The 23,593-nt window shown below is 41.9% G+C and overlaps 1 protein-coding gene across 1 annotated transcript in view; it reads right to left on the bottom strand.

Moving 5' to 3' along the window:
• The window catches only part of LOC124553552, a 262,796-nt gene that overhangs the window by 113,714 nt on the left and 125,489 nt on the right, over nt 1–23,593 (bottom strand). The window contains exons 15-16 of the mRNA XM_047127399.1: nt 15,560–15,693; nt 11,576–11,810 (exon numbers count right to left, since the gene is read on the bottom strand). Coding sequence (XP_046983355.1) covers nt 11,576–11,810; nt 15,560–15,693 — 369 coding nt within the window. The remainder of the gene's footprint in view (nt 1–11,575; nt 11,811–15,559; nt 15,694–23,593) is intronic.

Genomic DNA, 23,593 nt, shown 5'->3' with positions numbered 1-23,593 from the left:
TTGCTGAAAACAGTACATTGGAAATACGTGCAAAAAGATGAGACCGAGTTATAAGTGCCATGAGAAAAGGTTACTGCTGCCCCATCTGTCACTTACTGGCTCAGTCTAGAACACTTCGCGTCGACTGTCTTGTTTTTCTGTCACCGCTGCAATCTAACAGTAGTTGCATCATAATTGCTCAGTGAAGATAAATGTTGCGAGTTATGTTAGCAACACCGATTGTAGATTACATCAGCATTTCCACTCTCACATCTCCCCTCTCCACATCGGTCTAAAATTTTCCCTTAATTCCGCCACCAGCCGTGGTGTGCACCACCTATCTTCAGTGCCACTTACAATTCGGTCAGTAGCACCAAATGTCAATAGATAGAAAACGGCATGAAGTCAAGCAAGTCATCGAATAAGAACTTAGAATTAAGGTAAACCTTACTATGAAGAAATTTAAAATCGGGGAATTTTTAGCATCTATCTTACGAGTTTTTCACAGGGGCTACAAATTTATGGTGCAGAACAGCAAAAAATGTAAAAACAGCAATCGAAATTCCACTGTACTTGTAAATTTTTGGTTCATTCCTATGGCAGAGAACTGTGTAAAATACAGTTAATTTTTTTCTCAGTTACATAATAAAGTGAACTGACGTTTCGTATGTTGTCGTTCCGATCAGCCATCTCCAGAGCAATCAAAGAAACCACAGCTATGAGCAGACAGTTTTAGTTCCGTCAGGTCATAACCCCCACAGAAATAAAAAAATTAACTAAAACATCAAAGAACCAGAAATAACACAAAAAAACTTTTTAAGGATAGGATCCTAAATTTAGAAACCATTCAATGCAGAAGACATAAGAAACTGAGAACAGCACGGACAGAACACAGGAAAAGATAACACGAGGAGAAAATGAGGGCATCCTGGAAGAATAGGAAACAACAAAAAGAGAGATGAAGAACTGAAGTTGTTATCTAGTCCTAGTTGGTTAACACCGAAAAAAAAAAAAGGAACTTGAAAAAATTAGTATGGGAAAATTACGGTTTGTTCTGAAAAAAAGAAATCTCTCAGCACACGTGATTCAAGCCAGTGCCCAATACCAAGATTTATAGAGAGAAAGGCAGAAAAAAATTTATGCACACGACAAGGATGCTCGCTTTCTCCGAGATCTAACTTGTCCGTAGCACACATTTTACGAAGAAGAGAAAGATCGTACATCGCTACATCCTTTTCAGCGGCATAATAATCTGCCAACCTAAAGTTTTCAGCTTCCACAATACGCTGTTCATAAATTTTGCTTCTGAATGCTTACCCTTCCAAGACACCTTCCACGATTCTACACAATAAGTGCAGTCAGCTTCTTCTCAACATTTCCAGTCCCTTATTTTGGGTCATCAGTCTGCTACCTCGTTTGATTAGATTCACAATAACTTTCCCTTCTGTGCCAGCCTCTGCATCTCTGAGTAGCACTAGTAGCCAACGTCCTCATTTACGAGGTGCATTCAAATTCTAAGGCCTCCGATTTTTTTTCTAATTAACTACTCACCCGAAATCGATGAAACTGGCGTTACTTCTCAACGTAATCGCCCTGCAGACGTACACATTTTTCACAATGCTGACGCCACGATTCCGTGGCAGCGGCGAAGGCTTCTTTAGGAGTCTGTTTTGACCACTGGAAAATCGCTGAGGCAATAGCGGCACGGCTGGCGAATGTGCGGCCACGGAGAGTGTCTTTCATTGTCGGAAAAAGCCAAAAGTCACTAGGAGCCAGGTCAGGTGAGTAGGGAGCACGAGGAATCACTTCAAAGTTGTTATCACGAAGAAACTGTTGCGTAACGTTAGCTCGATGTGCGGGTGCCTTGTCTCGGTGAAACAGCACACGCGCAGCCCTTCCCGGACGTTTTTGTTGCAGTGCAGGAAGGAATTTGTTCTTCAAAACATTTTCGTGGGATGCAGCTGTTACCGTAGTGCCCTTTGGAACGCAATGGGTAAGGATTACGCCCTCGCTGTCCCAGAACGTGGACACCATTATTTTTTCAGCACTGGCGGTTACGCGAAATTTTTTTGGTGGTGGTGAATCTGTGCGCTTCCACTGAGCTGACTGGCACTTTGTTTCTGGATTGAAAAATGGCATCCACGTCTCATCCATTGTCACAACCGATGAAAAGAAAGTCCCATTCGTGCTGTCGTTGCGCGTCAACATTGCTCGGCAACGTGCCACACGGGCAGCCGTGTGGTTGTCCGTCAGCATTCGTGGCACCCACCTGGATGACACTTTTCGCATTTTCAGGTCGTCGTGCAGGATTATGTGCACAGAACCCACAGAAATGCCAACTCTGGAGGCAATCTGTTCGACAGTCATTTGGCGATCCCCCAAAACGATTCTCTCCACTTTCTCGATCGTGTCGTCAGACCGGCTCGTGCGAGCACGAGGTTGTTTCGGTTTGTTGTCACACGATGTTCTGCCTTCATTAAACTGTCGCACCCACGAACGCACTTTCGACACATCCGTAACTCCGTCACCACGTGTCTCCTTCAACTGTCGATGAATTTCAATTGGTTTCACACCACGCAAATTCAGAAAACGAATGATTGCACACTGTTCAAGTAAGGAAAACGTCGCCATTTTAAGTATTTAAAACAGTTCTCATTCTCGCTGCTGGCGGTAAAATTCCATCTGCCATAAGGTGCTGCCATCTCTGGGACGTATTGACAATGAACGCGGCCTCATTTTAAAACAATGCGGATGTTTCTATCTCTTTCCAGTCCGGAGAAAAAAAAATCGGAGGCCTTAGAACTTGAATGTACCTCGTATTTGTTGCATATATTTCAATCACTATCTCCCCTACAGTTTTTTCCCCTGTACGGCTCCCTTTAAAGGCACGAAAGCCCCAGATGGTGTAACACACACCTCATCAACCTCCCCTTCCGTCCAGTGGTCGGCAAATTGCGATTTGTGAGCTACGTGCGGTTCTTCGGCCTCCGAGTGGGGTTCTCCCGCAAAATACTACATGCGGATGCACACGTACACTGCTACAGGTATTAATTGTTGCCAATTTAAAGAATTATTAGTTAAAATAGAGAATGAGTACGTCGGTCTTCTGCTGCATACCAAGGTGCATTTTGAAAGCTATCGCTTGCTTATTAAAAAAAAGATGAAATCATTTTTCTAGAGAAGGGTATTCATTATCCAGAACTAACCAACAATCAGTAGTTCCAAAAATTTTATTTCATGGTACAGTGACTGAAGAAAACATCACAAACCAAGATTGCAAAAAAACATTATTGGTTGACCGGTTTCAACAAAGCTATGGCCGGCTGCAGTGGCCAAGTGGTTCTAGGTGCTACAGTGTGGAGCCGCGTGACCGCTACAGTCGCAGATTCGAATCCTGCCTCAGGCATGGATGTGTGAGTGTGTGATGTCCTTAGGTTAGTTAGGTTTAAGTAGTTCTAAGTTCTAGGGGACTGATGACCTCAGAAGTGAAGTCCCACAGTGCTCAGAGCCATTTTTTGAACAAAGCTATGCTGTCATCATTTGATGTACAAGAGGATGGACAAAAGTTGATAGAAAAACATTTGACAATCATGATATTTCCACTTGATACTCTGTATTGTTACATAACCTGTACCCTTGAATTTTTTCAACATATAATCCAGCAGTGCTCAAAATTGCTTCACATAGCATATTCAGATTCCACTACCAGGAAGATCACTACACATTGGTATGCCAAATGTGAAAGTATTATGTACACACATATAACATAATTATATCATGCCTACTGCAAGTATTCACGTTCACCACCAGCTGGCAACTGACATAAGTAGTGGGAACACAACGACCTGTACGTAAGTCACCAGGTGGCCATGTCACGGTGGACTCTATCGACGTCTTGTACGTACAATAAAACATTGTTATTTCGTGGTTAAAATTATGTAAGGTTATCATTACACTTTTAACATGATCTGTTTATAATTTTGTATGTATAGCACCATTTCTTTCATTAAAAAAAAGAAAGAAATTTATTGTCTGCCCATCATGATGAAAAATTTGAAACATAGCTAAGGACATTCATACGTGAATTGCAGCACAACACACAGTACACCAGAATAGATATCCTGCCAGAAGACTATTTTTTAAAAAATTTGTACATTTGGCATATTGTACGTCTCATTCTTGTTCCCGAATGTATGTCATAGATATTTTATCCGACAAAAATATCCAAGATACTTATATTAATTATATGTAAAAATTCCCACACATTTCTGATACAGATTGTATAATAATACACAAATAAAAGTTGCCCTCAATAATGCATTACAAATTGTACGGAATTATGTAACTATGCTTTATGCTATATACAAGACGATTATCCAGTCAACCGAGACAGTGCCACCTGGGGACATACATCCAGGTTTGTTTACTTAATGGTCCAAGAATCAGTTTTGTAAATTGTTTGTACATGTGATATAGGACAGTGGTAAACCTAGTTAGTTTACAATACAGTAGTCATTTTGACTACATTGTTGACATAATAAAAATGCATAATAATGCAGTTGGTATACTACAAGTAGGTAAAAAGGCAAGGGCTAATAAAAATCCTTGGGTAACAGAAGAAATATTGAATTTAATTGATGAAAGGAGAAAATATAAAAATGCAGTGAATGAAGCAGGCAAAAAGGAATACAAACGTCTCAAAAATGAGATCGACAGGAAGTGCAAAATGGCCAAGCAGGGATGGCTAGAGGACAAATGTAAGGATATAGAGGCTTGTCTCACTAGGGGTAAGATAGATACTGCCTACAGGAAAATTAAAGAGACATTTGGAGAGAAGAGAACCACTTGTATGAATATCAAGAGCTCAGATGGCAACCCAGTTCTAAGCAAAGAAGGGAAGGCAGAAAGGTGGAAGGAGTATATACAGGGTTTATACAAGGGCGATGTACTTGAAGACAATATTATGGAAATGGAAGAGGATGTAGATGAAGACGAAATGGGAGATAAGATACTGCGTGAAGAGTTTGACAGAGCACTGAAAGACCTGAGTCGAAACAATGCCCCGGGAGTAGACAACATTCCATTAGAACTACTGACGGCCTTGGGAGAGCCAGTCATGACAAAACTCTACCATCTGGTGAGCAAGATTTATGAGACAGGCGAAATACCCTCAGAATTCAAGAAGAATATAATAATTCCAATCCCAAAGGAAGCAGGTGTTGACAGATGTGAAAATGACCAAACTATCAGTTTAATAAGTCACAGCTGCAAAATACGAACACAAATTCTTTACAGACGAATGGAAAAACTGGTAGAAGCGGACCTCGGGGAAGATCAGTTTGGATTCCGAAGAAATATTGGAACACAAGAGGCAATACTAATCTAACGACTTATCTTAGAAGAAAGATTAAGAAAAGGCAAACCTACGTTTCTAGCATTTGTAGACTTAGAGAAAGCTTTTGACAATGTTAACTGGAATACTCTCTTTCAAATTCTGAAGGTGGCAGGGGTAAAATACAGGGAGCGAAAGGCTATTTACAATTTGTACAGAAACCAGATGGCAGTTATAAGAGTCGAGGGGCATGAAAGGGAAGCAGTGGTTGGGAAAGGAGTGAGACAGGGTTGTAGCCTCTCCCCGATGTTATTCAATCTGTATATTGAGCAAGCAGTAAAGGAAACAAAAGAAAAATTCGGAGTAGGTATTAAAATCCATGGAGAATAAATAAAAACTTTGAGGTTCGCCGATGACATTCTAATTCTGTCAGAGACAGCAAAGGACTTGGAAGAGCAGTTGAACGGAATGGACAGTGTCTTGAAAGGAGGATATAAGATGAACATCAACAAAAGCAAAACGAGGATAATGGAACGTAGTCGAATTGAGTCGGGTGATGTTGACGGAATTAGATTAGGAAATGAGACACTTAAAGTAGTAAAGGAGTTTTGCTATTTAGGGAGTAAAATAACTGATGATGGTCGAAGTAGACAGGATATAAAATGTAGACTGGCAATGGCAAGGAAAGCGTTTCTGAAGAAGAGAAATTTGTTAACATCGAGTATAGATTTAAGTGTCAGGAAGTCGTTTCTGAAAGTATTTGTATGGAGTGTAGCCATGCATGGAAGTGAAACATGGACAATAACTAGTTTGGACAAGAAGAGAATAGAAGCTTTCGAAATGTGGTGCTACAGAAGAATGCTGAAGATAAGGTGGGTAGATCACATAACTAATGAGGAGGTATTGAATAGGATTGGGGAGAAGAGAAGTTTGTGGCAGAACTTGACTAGAAGAAGGGATCGGTTGGTAGGACATGTTTTGAGGCATCAAGGGATCACAAATTTAGCATTGGAGGGCAGCGTGGAGGGTAAAAATCATAGAGGGAGACCAAGAGATGAATACACTAAACAGATTCAGAAGGATGTAGGCTGCAGTAGGTACTGGGAGATGAAGAAGCTTGCACAGGAAAGAGTAGCATGGAGAGCTTAACCAAACCAGTCTCAGGACTGAAGACCACAACAACAATACTACATGTTATAACAGCAGTTATTAAGTGAGATGACACGATAAGCACAATGTTAACTATATTATGAATTGACAATTAGTTAAATTTGGTACATTTACTTATTATGATGTTCCATAAACTCAGACAAAGAATAGAAGCAGTAGTCAAGCAAGAACTGTTTTAACTTTATTTTGAATGCATTTAATGTTGGTATGCATTTTAGGTAAGAAGGCAAATTCTTATATAACATAGCTACAGAATGATACACTCCTCTTTTGCATAAGTTTGTATTTACTGTGTAGGTTCATCTTCTGTCTAGTTTCATATGTGTGTATATCATAGTTGTGTCTGAAGAGATTTTCTTTTTTTAAGATACTCCCTTTTGTGAAATTTCGTATACACACAAGCAAGCCAGTGGCAATGTTTTCAGAGTTTTAAAAAGGGGTCTACAGAAATCCTTACATTTAGCTTTTTTTATCACCCTGATAATCTTTTTCTGTATTTTAAATGGTCCTCTGTTTTCACCGCTTCTGTCAGTTGCCAGCTGGTGGTGAACAAGAACACTCGCAATTGGCACAGTACAATTATGTATATGTCTGTATATAATACTTTCATATTTGACACGCTGACGCATAGTGATTTTCACGGTCAGATGTGCATATACAATGTGAAGCAACTATTAACACTGCTGGATAATATGTTGTAAAAATTCAAAACTATAAGGTATGTTATAACTACACAGGTTATGTAACAAGGCAGAGTATCAAGTAAATAAGAAATGGAAATGTCGTGTGGCTAGGGCCTCCCGTCGGGTAGACCATTCGCCTGGTGCAGGTCTTTCGATTTGACGCCACTTCGGCGACCTGCGCGTCGATGGGGATGAAACGATGATGATTAGGACAACACAACACCCAGTCCCTGAGCGGAGAAAATCTCCGACCCAGCCGGGAATCGAACCCGGGCCCTTAGGATTGACAGTCTGTCACGCTGACCACTCAGCTACCGGGGCGGAGTATCAAGTGATATCACAATTGTCAAATATTTTCCTATCAATTTTTGGACATCCTCTTGCTAATCCAATGATGACAGCATAGCTCTGTTGATCTTATCAAAAGTAAATTGAGAAGTTGTCTTATTGATGAGAAACTGGAAATGTGTCTAAAATTAAAATCATCATCATACAAATGTGACTAAAGGAAACTTTCCAAGGAGATGCAAGACAACTGTTCACATTACTGTTTCTCAGTCACTGTCATGATTTAATTTTATGGAGCCCTTACAATTTAGTTTTATCAATAAATAATACTGTTATTAAGTATGGTATCCAGTATTATTTTATGTACCTGTAGTGCATTTAAAAACTTTTAAGTAAAGTTTATTCAGTTAATTTTAGGGAGTTTTGTGGAGTAAAAGAAGATATATTGCCATGTATTGAAAAGGGTATGTTGAGATGGTTTGGACATACAGAAAAGAGTAATTAAAGGAGAGAGACAAAACTAATATACAAGACGAGTCTGGAAGGAAGAGCCGGAAGGGGTCGAAATGCAAATTAACTTCTACATCTACATCTATACCGCGCAAACCACCGTGTGAGGTTTACAGGAGAGGGTACGTCCCACTGTTACAGTTACTAGGGTTTATTGCCGTTCTATTAACGTATGGAGCTTCATTCAGGTTGCAGATGTCACGCTATAGGACAGCTTAGGAGTACCCTAATTAAATTAGTAAAAATATACCTACATCATTAAAGTTAAAAAAAAAATGACCACTGTGTTAGTCAATGTTTGCACATCTGCATCCTTTTGTAATGCCACATCTGAACCGCTTCGATTCTATTCTATTTACTTTTTCCCTGTTCACTATTCACTTCCACACAGTGCTGTGCCCCAGCAGACAGAAATATTGAAACACTGCACGAACTGCACACTCAAACACAAATGCAGAAGCTAGCCGAGTCTGCAAGTCGAGCTGTTGTACTCGACCACGAACAGCACTTGTACGACATCCTAAATACGTCACAAATGTCAGTCACGGTCAGAATACTGTTCTGCATACCGAGTACATTATGTCAGAGATGAGTGATTTCGAACATGGGGAAACTGTCGGTGCTCGTAGGTCGGTGCTTCCGTAACCTAGGTAGTCAAAATGTCTGGTGTTTCGCGAGGCACCGTATCGAAGACTTATACCACATACGAACAACATGGGCAATCGCCATCCACTGATCACAACACAGATAAAATTGTGTTTTGACTGATCACGAGGCACGGTAACTGAAGCAGATTGGTGAAAAATAAAGAGGACGACAGCTGCAAAAGCCACTGCAGAACCGAATATTGCACTCTTAAATCCTGTCGGCACCGAGCAACACAAAGGGAGCTCCAGAAGTGGGGAAATCCAGGAAAGCTGGATTTCCAAAACTACTGGTCAGGAATTCCAAAACTACTCGTCAGTAATGCAAATGCTCGTAACAAGAAAATGTGGTGCTGAAGCCATAAAACCTGGACTATGGAGCGATGGGATAAAGCCGGTAGGTGACCACGTTAGCTGATCACATCCATCCAATGGTAGAACGTTTGTTTACCAATGACAACGCTGTGTTCCACGATGACAGGGTCCCCGTTCACACAGCTCGCACTGTCCATGTCTGGTTTTGGGAGCACGAGGACGAATTGTCGTATCTCCCATTCCGATATGCCTGGAGGCCATTTGGAATGTTAATTTGGCACAGTAATGTGCTGTGTCCACCACCTGTACACGCCCCATTTAGAGCCTACATTTGATGCTAGCGGATCGCTACTAGTGAGGAATGCCCTCTTTGCCTGTGCTGATCTTCTGCTTATTTCCCTCTGGCTGTATCCATCTATTTCTGTGAACCCCAATTTTTACATTAACGTAGTCAATCATCTCATTTCTGCTACTGCTCAAAACTATCATCTTTTCCGGGTTCCACAGCACAATCGGAAAAAACTGAGCCCTTATATGATAATTTTGTTGTCTGTCTGGTGTCGGTGTAAAATCCTTTTTCTGAGGACAACTTATCAAGTTGAAACTTATGTCAGATATTAAGGTATACAGTGCATCGGCAACATACGAAAGTGAAGCTTCTAAGTCACTGTAATCAAAAGATACAGTCATTTACATCAAATACTTCGATACTTGCAAACTCGCTCATTAAAACCTATAGGGTACTTCCTGCTGATGTAGAATCGTGAAATTTAGCACGAAGAAAGATTTCACAGTACAAGTAAATAAAAATTTTAAAAAATATCAGAAAATTTTTAATTTTAATTCTATCATACAAAAAATGTTCCTCTTGTCATTTGTTTTGCAGTTTCAGATTTGAAACTACACACATCAAAATAAGTTTTGCAGCACCCCAGTTCTCAGAACTCCTGAAGATAGTTGTGACTGTGGCTACTGTATCACAGACACAGCCCCTTTGACTGTTCAGAGATGTTACTAAACCCATCCAAAGATGTATGCACGAGCAGCACCTATTAGAAGAATGGGGTCCGACAGCCGATCAGTTCATGTCATTCCACCAAGAAGGAGGTACACGGCTCGTGTTGTCTGTAGTTCAACCGTGACTAGACGGTCAGTACTGTGGTTCAATCGCATCTGCATTGTAACTTTGTGCCAGGATGGGCTCTCAACAAGGGAAGTTTTCAGGCGTCTCGGAGTGAACCAAAGCGATGTTGTTCGGACACGGAGGAGATACAGAGAGACAGGAACTGTCGATGACATGCCTCGCTCAGGCCACCCGAGGGCTACTACTGCAGTGGATGACCGCTACCTACGGATTATAAGTCGGAGGAACCCTGACAGCAACGCCACCATGTCGAATAATGCTTTTCGTGCAGCCACAGGACGTCATGTTATGATTCAAACTGTGCGCAATAGGCTGCATGATGCACAACTTCACTCCCGACGTCCACGGCGAGGTCCATCTTTGCAACCACGACACCGTGCAGCGCGGTACAGATGGGTCCAACAACATGCCGAATGGACCGCTCAGGATTGGCATCACGTTCTCTGCACCGACGAGTGTCGCATATGCCTTCAAGCAGACAATCGTGTTTGGAGGCAACCCGGTCAGGCTGAACGCCTCACACACACTGTCCAGCGAGTGCAGCAAGGTGGAGGTTCCCTGCTGTTTTGGGGTGGCATTATGTTGGGCCGACGTACGCCGCTGGTGGTCACGGAAGGCGCCGTAACGGCTGTACGACACGTGAATGCCACCCTCCGACCCACAGTGCAACTGTATCGGCAGCATATGGGCGAGGCATTTGTCTTCACAGATGACAATTCGCGTCCCCATCGTGCACATCTTGTGAACAACTTCCTCTAGGATAACGACATCGCTCGACTAGAGTGGTCGGCATGTTCTCCAGACATGAACCCTATCGAATATGACTGGGATGGATTGAAAAGGGCTATTTATGGATGACGTGACCCACCAACCACTCTGAGGGATCTACGCCGAATCGCCGTTGAGGAGTGGGACAATCTGGAACGATAGTGCCTCGATGAACTTGTGGATAGTATGCCACGACAAATACAGACAGACTTCAATGCAAGAGGACGTGGTACTGGGTATTAGAGGTACCGGTGTGTACAGCAATCTGGACCACCAGCTCTGAAGGTCTCCCTGTATGGTGGTACAACATGCAATGTGCGATGGTTTTCGTGAGCAATAAAAATGGCAGGAATGATGTTTATGTTGATCTCTATTGCAATTTTCTGTACAGCGTCCCGAACACTCGGAACTGAGGCGGGCAAAACTTTTTTTGAAGTGTGTAAAACATTCTCGAAAGCCTCTGAACCTTTCAGACCGATATCTCAGCAATACGATTGTAGATAACAGGCAAAATGGACGAGATCTGCGAATACCCGAAATACGAACAGTCTATACGCATAACTAAGTTTGTAGAGAACCCTCAGTGTACGAGTTTTACTCACACCTGGCCAATTTTTAAGTTTAATCTGATTCTGCCCACTACATCACTTACTCCATTCGACAGCTCCTGCACACCTTCCCCATCTTCACACAGTACGGGAACCTCGAGGCCACGAAACGGCGCCACAGGACTCGGTCCTACCTGGCCGGGTGCTCCTCGGCAACGTGTGTCGCCAGTGCGTCCTTCCCCGCCAGCAGTATGCGGCAGTGCGGACAGGCCGGCCCGTGTGACGAGTCGGCAGTCTCGTCCGGAGCCGAGGCCTCGGCAGCCGCGGTGGACTCCGACGAGCCACCGCCGTCACCTGCTGCTCCTGCGCCGCATGTCTCCGGCCGGCCGTCCGATTCGCCAGGGCACTCGGGGGCCGAAAGTGTGGACTCTGTGCATGGAAACGGACACATTACAATGGGGAAGAATGAGTTTTTCCTTCATGATGAGATTTATCTAAACTTATATACAGCTAACGATTTGTTAATTTGCACTCTGGTCACTTCCACCACCGACACTTTTGGAGAAATAGTGTTTAGAGCATTTGCATGTACGAGGTGTCATCAACAACACAGTGACTGATTTGCAAACAATCGAAAATTCAGCACGGAATGTGACAATATTATGAAAAGGACAGTTGCTGCTCACCTTATAGCGGAGATGCTGAGACATAGATGGGAACGACAAAAAGACTGTCAGAAAGTGGGCTTTCAGCCAATGAGGCTCTCTCTCTCTCTCTCTCTCTCTCTCTCTCTCTCTCTCTCTCTCTCTCTGTGTGTGTGTGTGTGTGTGTGTGTGTGTGTGTGTGTGTGTGTGTGTGTGTGCGCGCGCGCGCGCGTGCGTGCGTGTGTGGGAGGGGGGGGGGGGGGGAGGGAGGGGGGCGCAGTTTTTGTGCCTACCTGTGACTCAGCATCTCTGCCATGTGCTGGGTAGCAACTATCCTTTTCATAAAAACTGTTAGTGAATGATTTTATCAGAAACAAAGTAATAAGCTTAGATGGAGTATGATTTAATCTCCTCCAAAACAATGTTCTCGGCCGGCAAAGCACTTGTCCCAATGTCGTATGTGTGACTGCATGCATTTCTGGAAGGCTTCTTTTGTAACGGCATTCAGTTGCTCTGTCGTTGCCCTCTCAATGTCAGAAATGGTGTCAAAACGTTTTCCTTTATGCACGGCTTTAACCTTAACTTCTGTTACATTCTATGCATTACAGCATAACTGTCAGTATGTAATTGGAGATTAACTGTTGCAGCTCTTCTTACAAAACTGCAGTTACATTACACAAAGCTTTAATGTTCACACGTAAGTGGGACAGCAGAGGTAGAGTTAAATCATCAGTTTATAAGAGTGTTGTCCAAGCATGAACACTATGAACATGCAATAAAGAACGCTTGGATATGAAGAAAATATTCTTGCCTACTTTGATGTAAAATTAAGTTTGAGAAAAAAAATTATATGAAGGCTATAAATCACAAGGGAAACAATAAAAGAAAGAATTTTCATTGGAACTCAGAAATGGGATTTTACGATAAGGATGAAATTTTGAGGTTTCATTATAATTAAAGGGAAAGGTAGGGTTGGAGGCATTTAAAGTACTTGACACGAATTATCATTTCCACAAACTGTCCATTTGCATGAACGGACACAGGCAGACAGTGTTTGTTGGTAATGAGGATCACCCTGTGGCTAAACATGCCTCGGTGCACGGCCAGCACATCTTGGCACAGTGTTACACCGTCCGGGTTATCTGGATACTTCCCACTAACACCAACCTATCAGAACTCTGGAGATTGGAACTTGCCCTTCAATATATCCTCTCTTCCCGTTTCCCACCAGGCCTCAACCTCCGCTAATTTCAAGTTGCCGCCGCTCATACCTCACCTGTCTGTCGACAACATCTTTGCCTCTGTACTTCCTCCTCGACTGACATCTCTGCCCAAACTCTTTGTCTTTACAAATGTCTGCTTGTGTCTGCATGTGTGTGGATGGATGTGTGTGTGTGTGCGTGCGCGAGTGTATACCTGTCCCTTTTTCTCCCCTAAGGTAAATCTTTCCGCTCCCGGGATTGAAATGACTCCTTACCCTCTCCCTTAAAACCCACATCCTTTCGTCTTTCCCTCTCCTTCCCTCTTTCCTGATGAAGCAACCGTGGGTTGCGAAAGCTTGAATTTTGTGTGTGTGTTTGTGTGTCTATCAACATACCATCACTTTCGTTTGGTAAGTTACATCATCTTTGTTTTTAGACATATTTTTCCCACGTGGAATGTTTCCCTCTGTTATATTCAAACATAGTCATCTATAGTCAAATTTTTTCACAGTTTTTTATCTTAGACAGGTAAAATTTTTTAGAATGTATGCATCTAGGAAAAAGACTCAAAAGAGAGTTTAAATCCAGTTCCCATCTTATGTGCGTCAAAGTAAAAGGTCAAGTTAGTTAATAATTAATCTTTCTTTTACGACGTAGCAGTTCACATTTCACGGATGATGATCAAACTTACATTTTATACAGACAGGAAAATGACTTAGAAGATGGAAATTTTGCTAATAAGAAAGGCAAACTTTGAAAACAGGAGAAGTAAGGGCACTCTGCATGTAAGTTCAAAACAGCAATTGACAACAGATGTCAAATTCCAAACAAACATGGAAATGTGCATTGCATTTGTAGATTCAGAAAAGATGCTGCTAGTATGGAATGGAATAAAATGGAGTTTCATTTGCATACAGAAGAGGCAAAGATGGAAGTAGGAGAACCTCAATTTGGGAGATGTCTGTCACAGACAGAAAATCACCACGATGCACTGATGGTTACAAGACGCACATGAAAAAAAATAAAACTAAGTTAAGCATGAAGGTGGTTAACTGGTAAACTTTGACAAGAGAATGTTGAAGAGGAAGAAGAATTTTGCTATCTCAGAAACTGAATTAATAAAGATGAAGAAAGACACCATAGCTGAGGACTGCACAAACTACAGTGCCATGCCTTACCGTCGTCGCAGATACACTAGGAGGAGCAGAATGCCAGTTTATAAAACTATAAGGCGGCGCACACAGCCATAGAAATAACCGGGAACACCTGTTAACATTCAACAATATAACCCTTAAGGCCAAGAAAAAGATTCAACTTATAAAGATCTAAATAATACTGTCCTTCAAGATATTCAGCAAATTTGGTTTTTCCATTTACACACAATATTTCAATGACTGGGAGTTGTGCCGGTATGTGTACTCACTGCCCGTACTCTAACCACCGTTCAGCTATCACCGGTCCCGTGCCGCCGTCTAGAGCTGCTCGTCGAGTTCGACTCCCGATGCCCATTCTGCCCTCTGACGTTCTTTTGTTTCTCAGTTCTCATAGTGACAGTCCACGAGACAGGCACATTCTCTCAGCATTTCCCAGCTCCGGCGGATATCGAGGCTGACGAGTTCTTCACAGAGTTTTCCATTTCTACAACACTCACTGTTCAGCACTGAATTTATTACAGTCTCACCGGTCATCCTCTGAACTAGTGCTGGGAAACTCTGAGAGAATGTGCTTTACACAGAAATCAGAAAGGATTCTGAAGAGCAAAAGAATATCCAAGGGCGTAGTGGGCATCAGGAGTGAAACAGGGTTTTAACGTAGGCACAATGACATCAATAGTTCTCTGTCCGTCCCGAGTCCGAGCACAAATGACAACACTCAGCCCCCGAGACGACGACTCCGTGGGAGGTCGAAATACTGTGCATGAAATGGAACCGACAAAGGAACAACTGTGTTTGGTGGTAAACTGTGGACAATGGGGAGCACGGAAATGAAGAGATTACATTTCCCTGAAGTGTCACACTACAAGAAACTGTTCTTCACATAGGATTACCGAGTAAGGAATGAACACTTGCAGTGAGCAAGCAAGAACATAAGTGTAATAAAGAGTACAATAAAAATAGAGGGATATCTGGACACAAGGCAATGCTGAAAATTGTGGCTGAAAGGAGGACAGAGGAAGGAATAGAGGTGCACATCATCAGCGATTTATGAGGCAGCAGCTATGCCAAAACTGAGAGGATAACAGAGAAAAGTGACAGAAATGGACAGCTGTATCAAACAGACCTCTAGGGTCGACGAGAGGAGAAAAAATTAAAACCGACGGAGAAACACTCACTGCGATTAGAGTTTTCACCGGCAGACACGTCACCCGGGTCGTCCTCGGGCTGTTCCTGCTTCAACCAGGAGCAGCTCATTTCACTCCTGTGCGCGTGCAGTAGGTGTCTGTTGTAAGTGCTCAGTTGCTGAAACCTACAGCAATCACAACAAATGCACTTACTTTTTATTTATTTAATTTGCACACAGCCATCAAATTTATCATTACTGGAAAACATAAGAAATAGCAGCAATACAACAATTTCAGTTGAAAATAAATGGAACATAAAACAACTGGCACCATCTTATTACTAGTTAACATATTTATTACACTACAGTGTATATGCTACTGCTTGAAACTGACATGTAACATGGGTAATATCATAAAAATCGTTCGAACAACTTAACATTCTTTCAAAGACCATGAAATTTTTTCTTATACAGTCTCAGCTCACTGCCTTAGTGAGGCACAGCCAAGTGTTTTTATTTTATTATATTTTTTTATTACAATAAGTTTCCATTTAACTATGTGATAAAAAAAGAGAGGAAAAAATCTAAGGGTTTATGTTTCCAGTTAATGAAAAATGCTCCTGTGAGAGCACAAAAGAGACAATTTTTTTTGCTCTCTTTAAAAGATTCTGAAGAAAAGTGGGGGACCACCTGCCTTAATCCACATTCCACCTTCCTCTCAAAAATATTCATGCTCTTTTAAAATGGAACATTCTAGACTTTTATCCAGTCTCCCTCTGCAGTGAAGCACTCATACTCAGCGTCTCCCTCTTGCTGCTACTCTCTCTCTCTCTCTCTCTCTCTCTCTCTCTCTCTCTCTCCCACTTTGCCATTTGCACTTTCTGCTGTCTGTCACTCCCACTGTCACTGCCTTCCTCCCTTTCTCTCACTCTTCGTTACTGCCGACTCATTCTCTGCCACTTCCACTGTGCCTCTGCCACTGTCTTCATCCCAATCTTTTCCTCTCTCGTGCCCTGACCTTTCTTTCTCACTTAGAGTCTACCGTCTTTCGCACAGAAATTATAGAAGTGGTGTCCCAAAAATTTCTCAGCAAACACCCATGAGCAAATGGTGCTTTTAGAATCTGCCTAAGGTTCATCATAGACCACACCTAACGGAAAAGAACCATCCATTTGCTGCATTTGTCTAGCCTCGAAGAAGTGTGTAATGTTTAAATTTTGGTTCTGTATTGCAGGACAGCTACAGAATGCTTTAGAGTAACATAGTGTTTTTAGAAACACACTGTTCCACTATGAGCTTTCAAGACAACTAAAGATGATTTTGACATTTAATAACTTACTAAATAGTATGGAAGCGGGAAGCATTCAGTGTGCATGCTCCGATCGCAGTTCCTGCAGAAGGCGTGTGAGCAGTAAAAGCTAAGGCCAGTGGCGAGCTGTAACGTAAGATAGGAAAGCTGTGACATAAGGTAGGAGAGTCTCTTGCTGTTGGTGCCATTTATACTTTGGGACAAAGACATGGCAGCATCCTGAACTCCTAGGAGTAAGAGGGCTGCTAAAAATTCCAACGAGACCCCACAACAAATGCAGGATAGAATCACAGACAACTAATTTTGGTGTACGAACTGAGTCAGGCGACATACATATGATATGTCGTTGGTGATTTATAAAGCTTTTTGTGCACTACGTTATTTGGGGTCTGTCTATTACTGAATTAAAGAGTTCAAATACAGAAGAGTTTTTCCGGAGGGGTCGAATTCATTTAGTAGCTCGTAACAGTTAATACTTTCTCACAGCACCACCCAGCCAGGAAACAAAGTCCAAGAGAAGACGTAGTTCGTACATGGCTGTGGGACGTATTAGCTGGACCACAAGGGCGATCAGTAAAGGCGACCGTCTATTTGCACGATTTATTACAGGTAACGCTCATTGAGAGAGTGACGGGTCCAATGTGACTGTGACGTTTACATCATAATGCCCATTTTTCAGACAGGTATACAAATGGTCACTACGCTGAGGGCTGTCCGAAACACTTGACGCCTTATCTCTGCAATTGGCAGAACACGAAGACACGACCTGAAATATCCCTTTTCCATGTGTGGCTTATTGGAATATATTGGTACTTGGCACTGTTCTGTATGGACAGACAGACAGAATATTTTCATATCAGATACACTACAACGCGTGTGACTTGGGTATTACCTCTGGAAGACAGTACAGGCCCCAACTCGCATTCAGAAATCCCTACCCTAATAGCATGTTTACAGCCAATGTACAATGTACTTAATGCTAGCACAAGAAAGTGATCAATGTTTTCTTCTGGGATCATTCCCTTCACAATTCTTGCACTGTAATAATGAGAAATGAAAGCATACTGTTTATCACCACCAGGGGGAATGTGTTGTTGATTATACTTTTCTAACTGGCAACAGAATTCACTACTGCTATAGCTTCTGAAGTTAACCATTAACTGAAGCTCGCTTACTCCTCTCAAAATACTGTCCCACCATTCACCTTTTGTTTTGCAGGTGACAGGCACAAACTTAAATCTTAACACAGCTTCTTTAACTTCCACTATTCAACAACAAACATTCACATCACTAATGACAATTTTAATGCAAAGTTTCTGAAAATATTTGTTTCTGACAGGTCATGCTGCATTCACATCACAGTTCCTTCTCTCTCTGTTAGAAATTAAAAACTGACAACAATACTATCCCACTGACTGTGTGGGAGAGCCGGAACAACTCTCAAAACTTACAGATTAGAAAGCTAATACTAAACAACACAAAAAACATAGTGCTTCACAATTCCTGTTTATGTTTACTTTTAATTATTGTAAATAGGACACTTTACAAGCAATTGCATAGAAAAATATTTCATAATTATTGTGCAACAAAACTGCAATAAAATAAAATAAAAAGTTACAAAAAAACTCAAAACACTTGTCATACTCATCAATTATTACACATTACCACAAAATTCCTAACAATATTTGAAAAGTCTGTATTTCTAGGTCCCTTCCTTAAGCCACATATAACTTTGAGACGTAGCGCCTCGCATCGCTCCTGTCACTTGTTAGGACGATATCGTTATAGGCACGAGTCATCGACAGATGTCACCAGCTGTCACGGACCTGAGTTACAGAGCTGCACGTATTTGTACTAGTAGGTGGCAGAGGTCAGCAGTTGACGGGCAGTGTTAGCAGTCATAGTCAAAACAATGTTGTAAAGTTATGTTTGATTAATATTTAATGTATTTGCATAATTATACTTGTTTTATATGTGTAATAATTAGCTGTGTGAGTGTTATATGAGTGAAGAAGAACAGAAGTAAATGAAAATTGTTTTGGTTATTCACGAAGTACCAGTTAAACAATACAGGGGATTTACTATAATTAAATGTGCAGTCAGTTTACGGTACTAATAAATCGTGAGTAGAACACAAATTAATCGGTAATTTTAGAAGGAGTAATTTTATATTTGATACTTTTCTAAGTTTATTTATTTATTTATTAATTGCCATAGAAAGAAATGTTTTACTATGATCGGTCATTGAAGTAAATCGCGGATTAGCGCGGGATAATACTGCAACCTGATTTGCTGCTTGTGACGTCAGCCAATCAGAAAAATACAGGCTCGCGCCAAGTCGTGCTGGGAACAAAGCCTTTGGTGTGATCTAGGGGGGTCGGGGCTGAGGTTTCGAACTAGTAACATCTCACTGAAAGCAGCTCCGGCAAAAGTACTGTAAAATCGCGGAAAAATGCTAATTACGAGTTCACGAAGTAGTACAAAGTGTATTTAAATGAACGGTATAGTGGAAGTCGTGTGGAATTTTGGACGGAATATCAAAATTATTGCTTTTGACTGTTCGTTAAAACCGCGTGGCGTGTTGTGCGATCTAAGACTGGAACAGGTATTACGTGTAGAGCAGAGTGCACGACATTTTCGTAACTAAACGATCCGGTGAACTCTATTAACTTCGGTAACGGGTGTAAATGCCGTAAACTGGCTACGTGTGTGATTGTGATGTGCGTATGAACTTTACATTGTGTTGCCACTTAGTACGGACTTGGCAGTATTAACTGTGATCCTTATCGTAAAAATACACCTGAAAACTTACATTGCCAAGTTAAAACTTTTATTTCAGTAGCTAGCCACATCCCGTTTACCGGACAATTCTATGTATGTTGCGACCTGCAATAGACAGTAGTGGTCTAGTATTTTCTGCTACAGCTTTTAGCTACACAAATGAACGTTGCTGGACACTGGCAGGGCGGTAAAAAGGTAACGTGCCGCACCGCAACTTTACTTCCCAAATGTAGAAAAAAACATACATTAATGCTTTCAATAAATAAGCATTTGTTACGAAATCATATTTTAACAAAACCTGATATAAGTGATACACCAAATTCAGTGGCTCTGGCTTGGCTCTGGCTTTCCTTTCCCTCAATTAACTGAATTGGTTCATCTGGCACACATTAGTTCTTGGTGGCTTACACCATGTCATTTGCATTGCAGTAGTTGCTTGTTCACCACTGAGCTCTAGTCTAGATGAATACAAACCTAGACAGACATTTCTTAAACAATATTATGACACACACACACACACACACACACACACACACACTTCACCAACATTTTATGAACGGGACGCTCTTAACAACATAGTAAGTCTGTAACCCCCCCCCCCCCCCCCCGCACACACACACACAAACGAACTAACAAGTAAAGCACATCTAGGAAACAGCCTACACAAATCAAATCTCCCTCCAAAATAGCTTGTGCACTATTTCAAACTTTCTCAACTTAGAAAAGATCCCAAAATCAATGTTTAACAGTTAGTGATTATCACAATACTGTTAACAAAAATATCTTATAATTTACTGATAAAAGTCATTAAGCCTGTTACGCAAATACACACTAATTCATATACATATACGTCCAAAAAATATACATATGAAGATAGTATCTGCTCGAAAGAACAGATACCATTGATGACCATGCAGCTTCTCTAGAATAAATGATAATTAATTGAAACCCTCAGCTGCCGACAGGTGTTGTTGATATACCTTGATGGGGACAGCTGAAAATGTGTGCCCTGCCCGGGACTCGAACCCGGGGTCTCCTGCTTTCAGGGCAGACGCTCTGTCCACCTGAATGAGGGAATGTGAGTCTCACGGGAAGCGTGCAAGGGATAAGTCCCTGCAGTCGCGCTATTCATCTGTGTCCTAGGTGGCTCAGATGGATAGAGTGTCTGCCACGTAAGCAGGAGATCCCGGGGTCGAGTACCAGTTGGGGCACACATTTTCAACTGTCCCCATCGAGGTATATCAACACCACCTGCTGGCAGCTGAGGGTTTCGATTAATTATCAAAAAATATACACTCCAGCACTATGTAGGCGGTTCTTCCTGCTTCGTAAACGAACTTTCACTGGAATTCTCCAACTCGGACACTGATTATAGCTCAATCCATCATTAAGTTCTACAGAGTAAGTAAAAATATACTTAACTTATTGGCACATTTACAGTATCTTCTAAGTATAAATGTGTGTGTGTGTGTGTGTGTGTGTGTGTGTGTATTGTTGTTGCAGTTTGTCATCTTTCCAAAACAATGTATTCTTGTACGGATTTGCCTATTTTCCCTCCAAAGCAAACTCCTCCTTATGGCATGTGCTCCATCCAATCAAATTTGTACCATCCAAAACTTCTCTTATGCAACACACAGCTATGTACCATAATACAACCTCCTCTATCTACTGAGAGACTTACTGCCAAACATTTGATCCTAACCGCGACTCAGCATCTCTGCTATATGGTGAGTAGCAACTTTCCTTCCTTAATTACTATACTCCATCCTGGATTTTTAATTGTTTGATTAAACATTTACTTCTTTCATCTTCTCCACAGCAGTTGCCACACTGGGGCACACCGCATCTTCCTCCCATGTTTTTCAATCTGACAAGGATTATGGATATGCCAGCAAACTTGCATTTTCATGGGTTTCTGTATTACTTCAAATAACCCATGGCACACAAGCCAAAATTTCTTTATTTCGGAGTCTACTTACTTTGCCATTCCTTGCCTTATTCAAAACTAGGTCCCTAATTTCAAATACAGTGGTTTCCGCCCAATGTCACACTGTTTCTCTCTTTCTCTTGCCTTTTTCCTCATTCGGTCTTCACTCGGAGCAAACCCTGAAGCTCATCCCATACATTGTTTATGACTGTGTGAAATGTAGGAACACAGATAGACCATGAATTTTTTTTTTTTTTTTTTTACAGCAGTTCTGCACAATGTATTCATCTCCAACATAACTCTCTCACTCATGTCTCCATTGGAAAATGAGCCAAAATTTTAATGTGCTTTATAACATTCATCTCCACACAATATCTGCACTACTTAAGATATAAATTAGGGTCCATTGTCCAACAGTAGAGCTTCTAGTTAATGCAGATGGGATATATTATAATTTTCCAATTTATCAACTAGAGATCACATTTTTGGTCTCTTGTCCAGATAGGATCTAATAAATTTTGCAACTGTGTGTGAGACCACAAAAGTGTAACTACACCAGCAAAGGCCCAAACAAATCTCCTGCTACCAGTTCTTTAGATCTCAGTACACTTTGTCTCAAAACCTTGGACTGATGTGGAAGTTATCCTCACTTTCTGGCACTTATCGAACAGGGTTAACCACACGTCAGTTATTACCCTCTATGTTATATCTATTATTTTACAGGTATTGTGTAATTTTTCTTTTGAGAAACGTACGAGTACATAGCATACAATCCGCCAGCGGCTGACGCAATTTTCTTCTTCTTTTCTAACATATGATCTACTTCTGAAGTGCCAAAACATACTAGAACAAATAAAATGTCTATAAAATAACACGCTGTACAACGTACTTGCAGTAACACAGTCACTATTCCTGAAATCCGTCACCCACGGCCTCTGTCCTGCCAAAAGGATCGCAGTCCCGGGTCCACGGACAAACCACGAAAATCCGCTGCATTACGCCACACACAAACAGATCCGGCTCACGGGCAGATCGGCGAGATCAGATCCGACGGGCAGCATCTCCACACTAGTGGAACCGAACAGCTTCAGATTGGCAAGCCCGATCCATTACAGATACCCGCAGAAACTGCCTGCGGTTTAGGCTCATCGCGGAAGTCCACTCGTGTGGCCATCTATTCACGAATCACAGACAGCACGTTGACGAAATGAGACCACAGAGATCAATACGTGCAACAGATACATTGTTCAAAGACTCTGAGAATCAATAATAATGAGAATAAGTAGCAACTCACCATAAAGGTGACTGCTGAACCACAGACAGGCACGTAATAAAGACAGTCACATTCTCACAACTAAATTTTCAGCTATTGGTTTTGTCAGAAAACGAGGGCACAGACACATTCACACAATCACTCAGACACGTCACACACACACACACAACCGCCGTCTCCGGCCTCTTCGTCTACAGTCTCCGAGAATCGGATCCGAGCAAACCACTCGTCACACCTCCCTGCCTCTCGTCGGCAGCTGCTGGCTAGCGGCAAGACGTGGTGGCAGCACTGGCTGCAAGCTGAGGCGAGTGGTAGGAAGGGGAGAAGCAATAAGAACCAGGGAGTAGGGAAGTGGCGCACGTGCTCAGCTGCACCCAGCCAGCACGATGCCTCAGTAAACAAATCATTTGATCTACTGAGACAAAAAAGGGATTTTTCCGATATGTTTGAAATTCACTGATTTCCACAACCTGTGGTAACCCCAGTTAGACACGCTTCAGTATCGCCCAACAGCCCCTGTCTGCCCTTCTTTGGATTCCTTTATTGCCGCCTACTGCCTCAAAACATACGGAATAGGGTTACACGAAAAATTTGAATAAGCTCTTCACCTCTATTTGCATTCAAACATACTTACCAGACCTGGTCTATAGCCTTCTCACTGATTGTCAATTCTCGTTCATCTCTCTCTACGATCATTCCTTCCTGGTCAACCAGCACCACTGTTGTTCCGAGCCATACTCCATCAGTATCTTTGCTACATCCTATTTCCAAATGGTAAACCTTCAAGGTAGTTGCA

The sequence above is a fragment of the Schistocerca americana genome, chromosome 11 (genome assembly GCF_021461395.2).
Source record: "Schistocerca americana isolate TAMUIC-IGC-003095 chromosome 11, iqSchAmer2.1, whole genome shotgun sequence".
NCBI classification, from domain to species: domain Eukaryota; kingdom Metazoa; phylum Arthropoda; class Insecta; order Orthoptera; family Acrididae; genus Schistocerca; species Schistocerca americana.
Note: the sequence above shows the minus strand (reverse complement) of the source record. Positions and strands in the feature narration are given on the sequence as shown.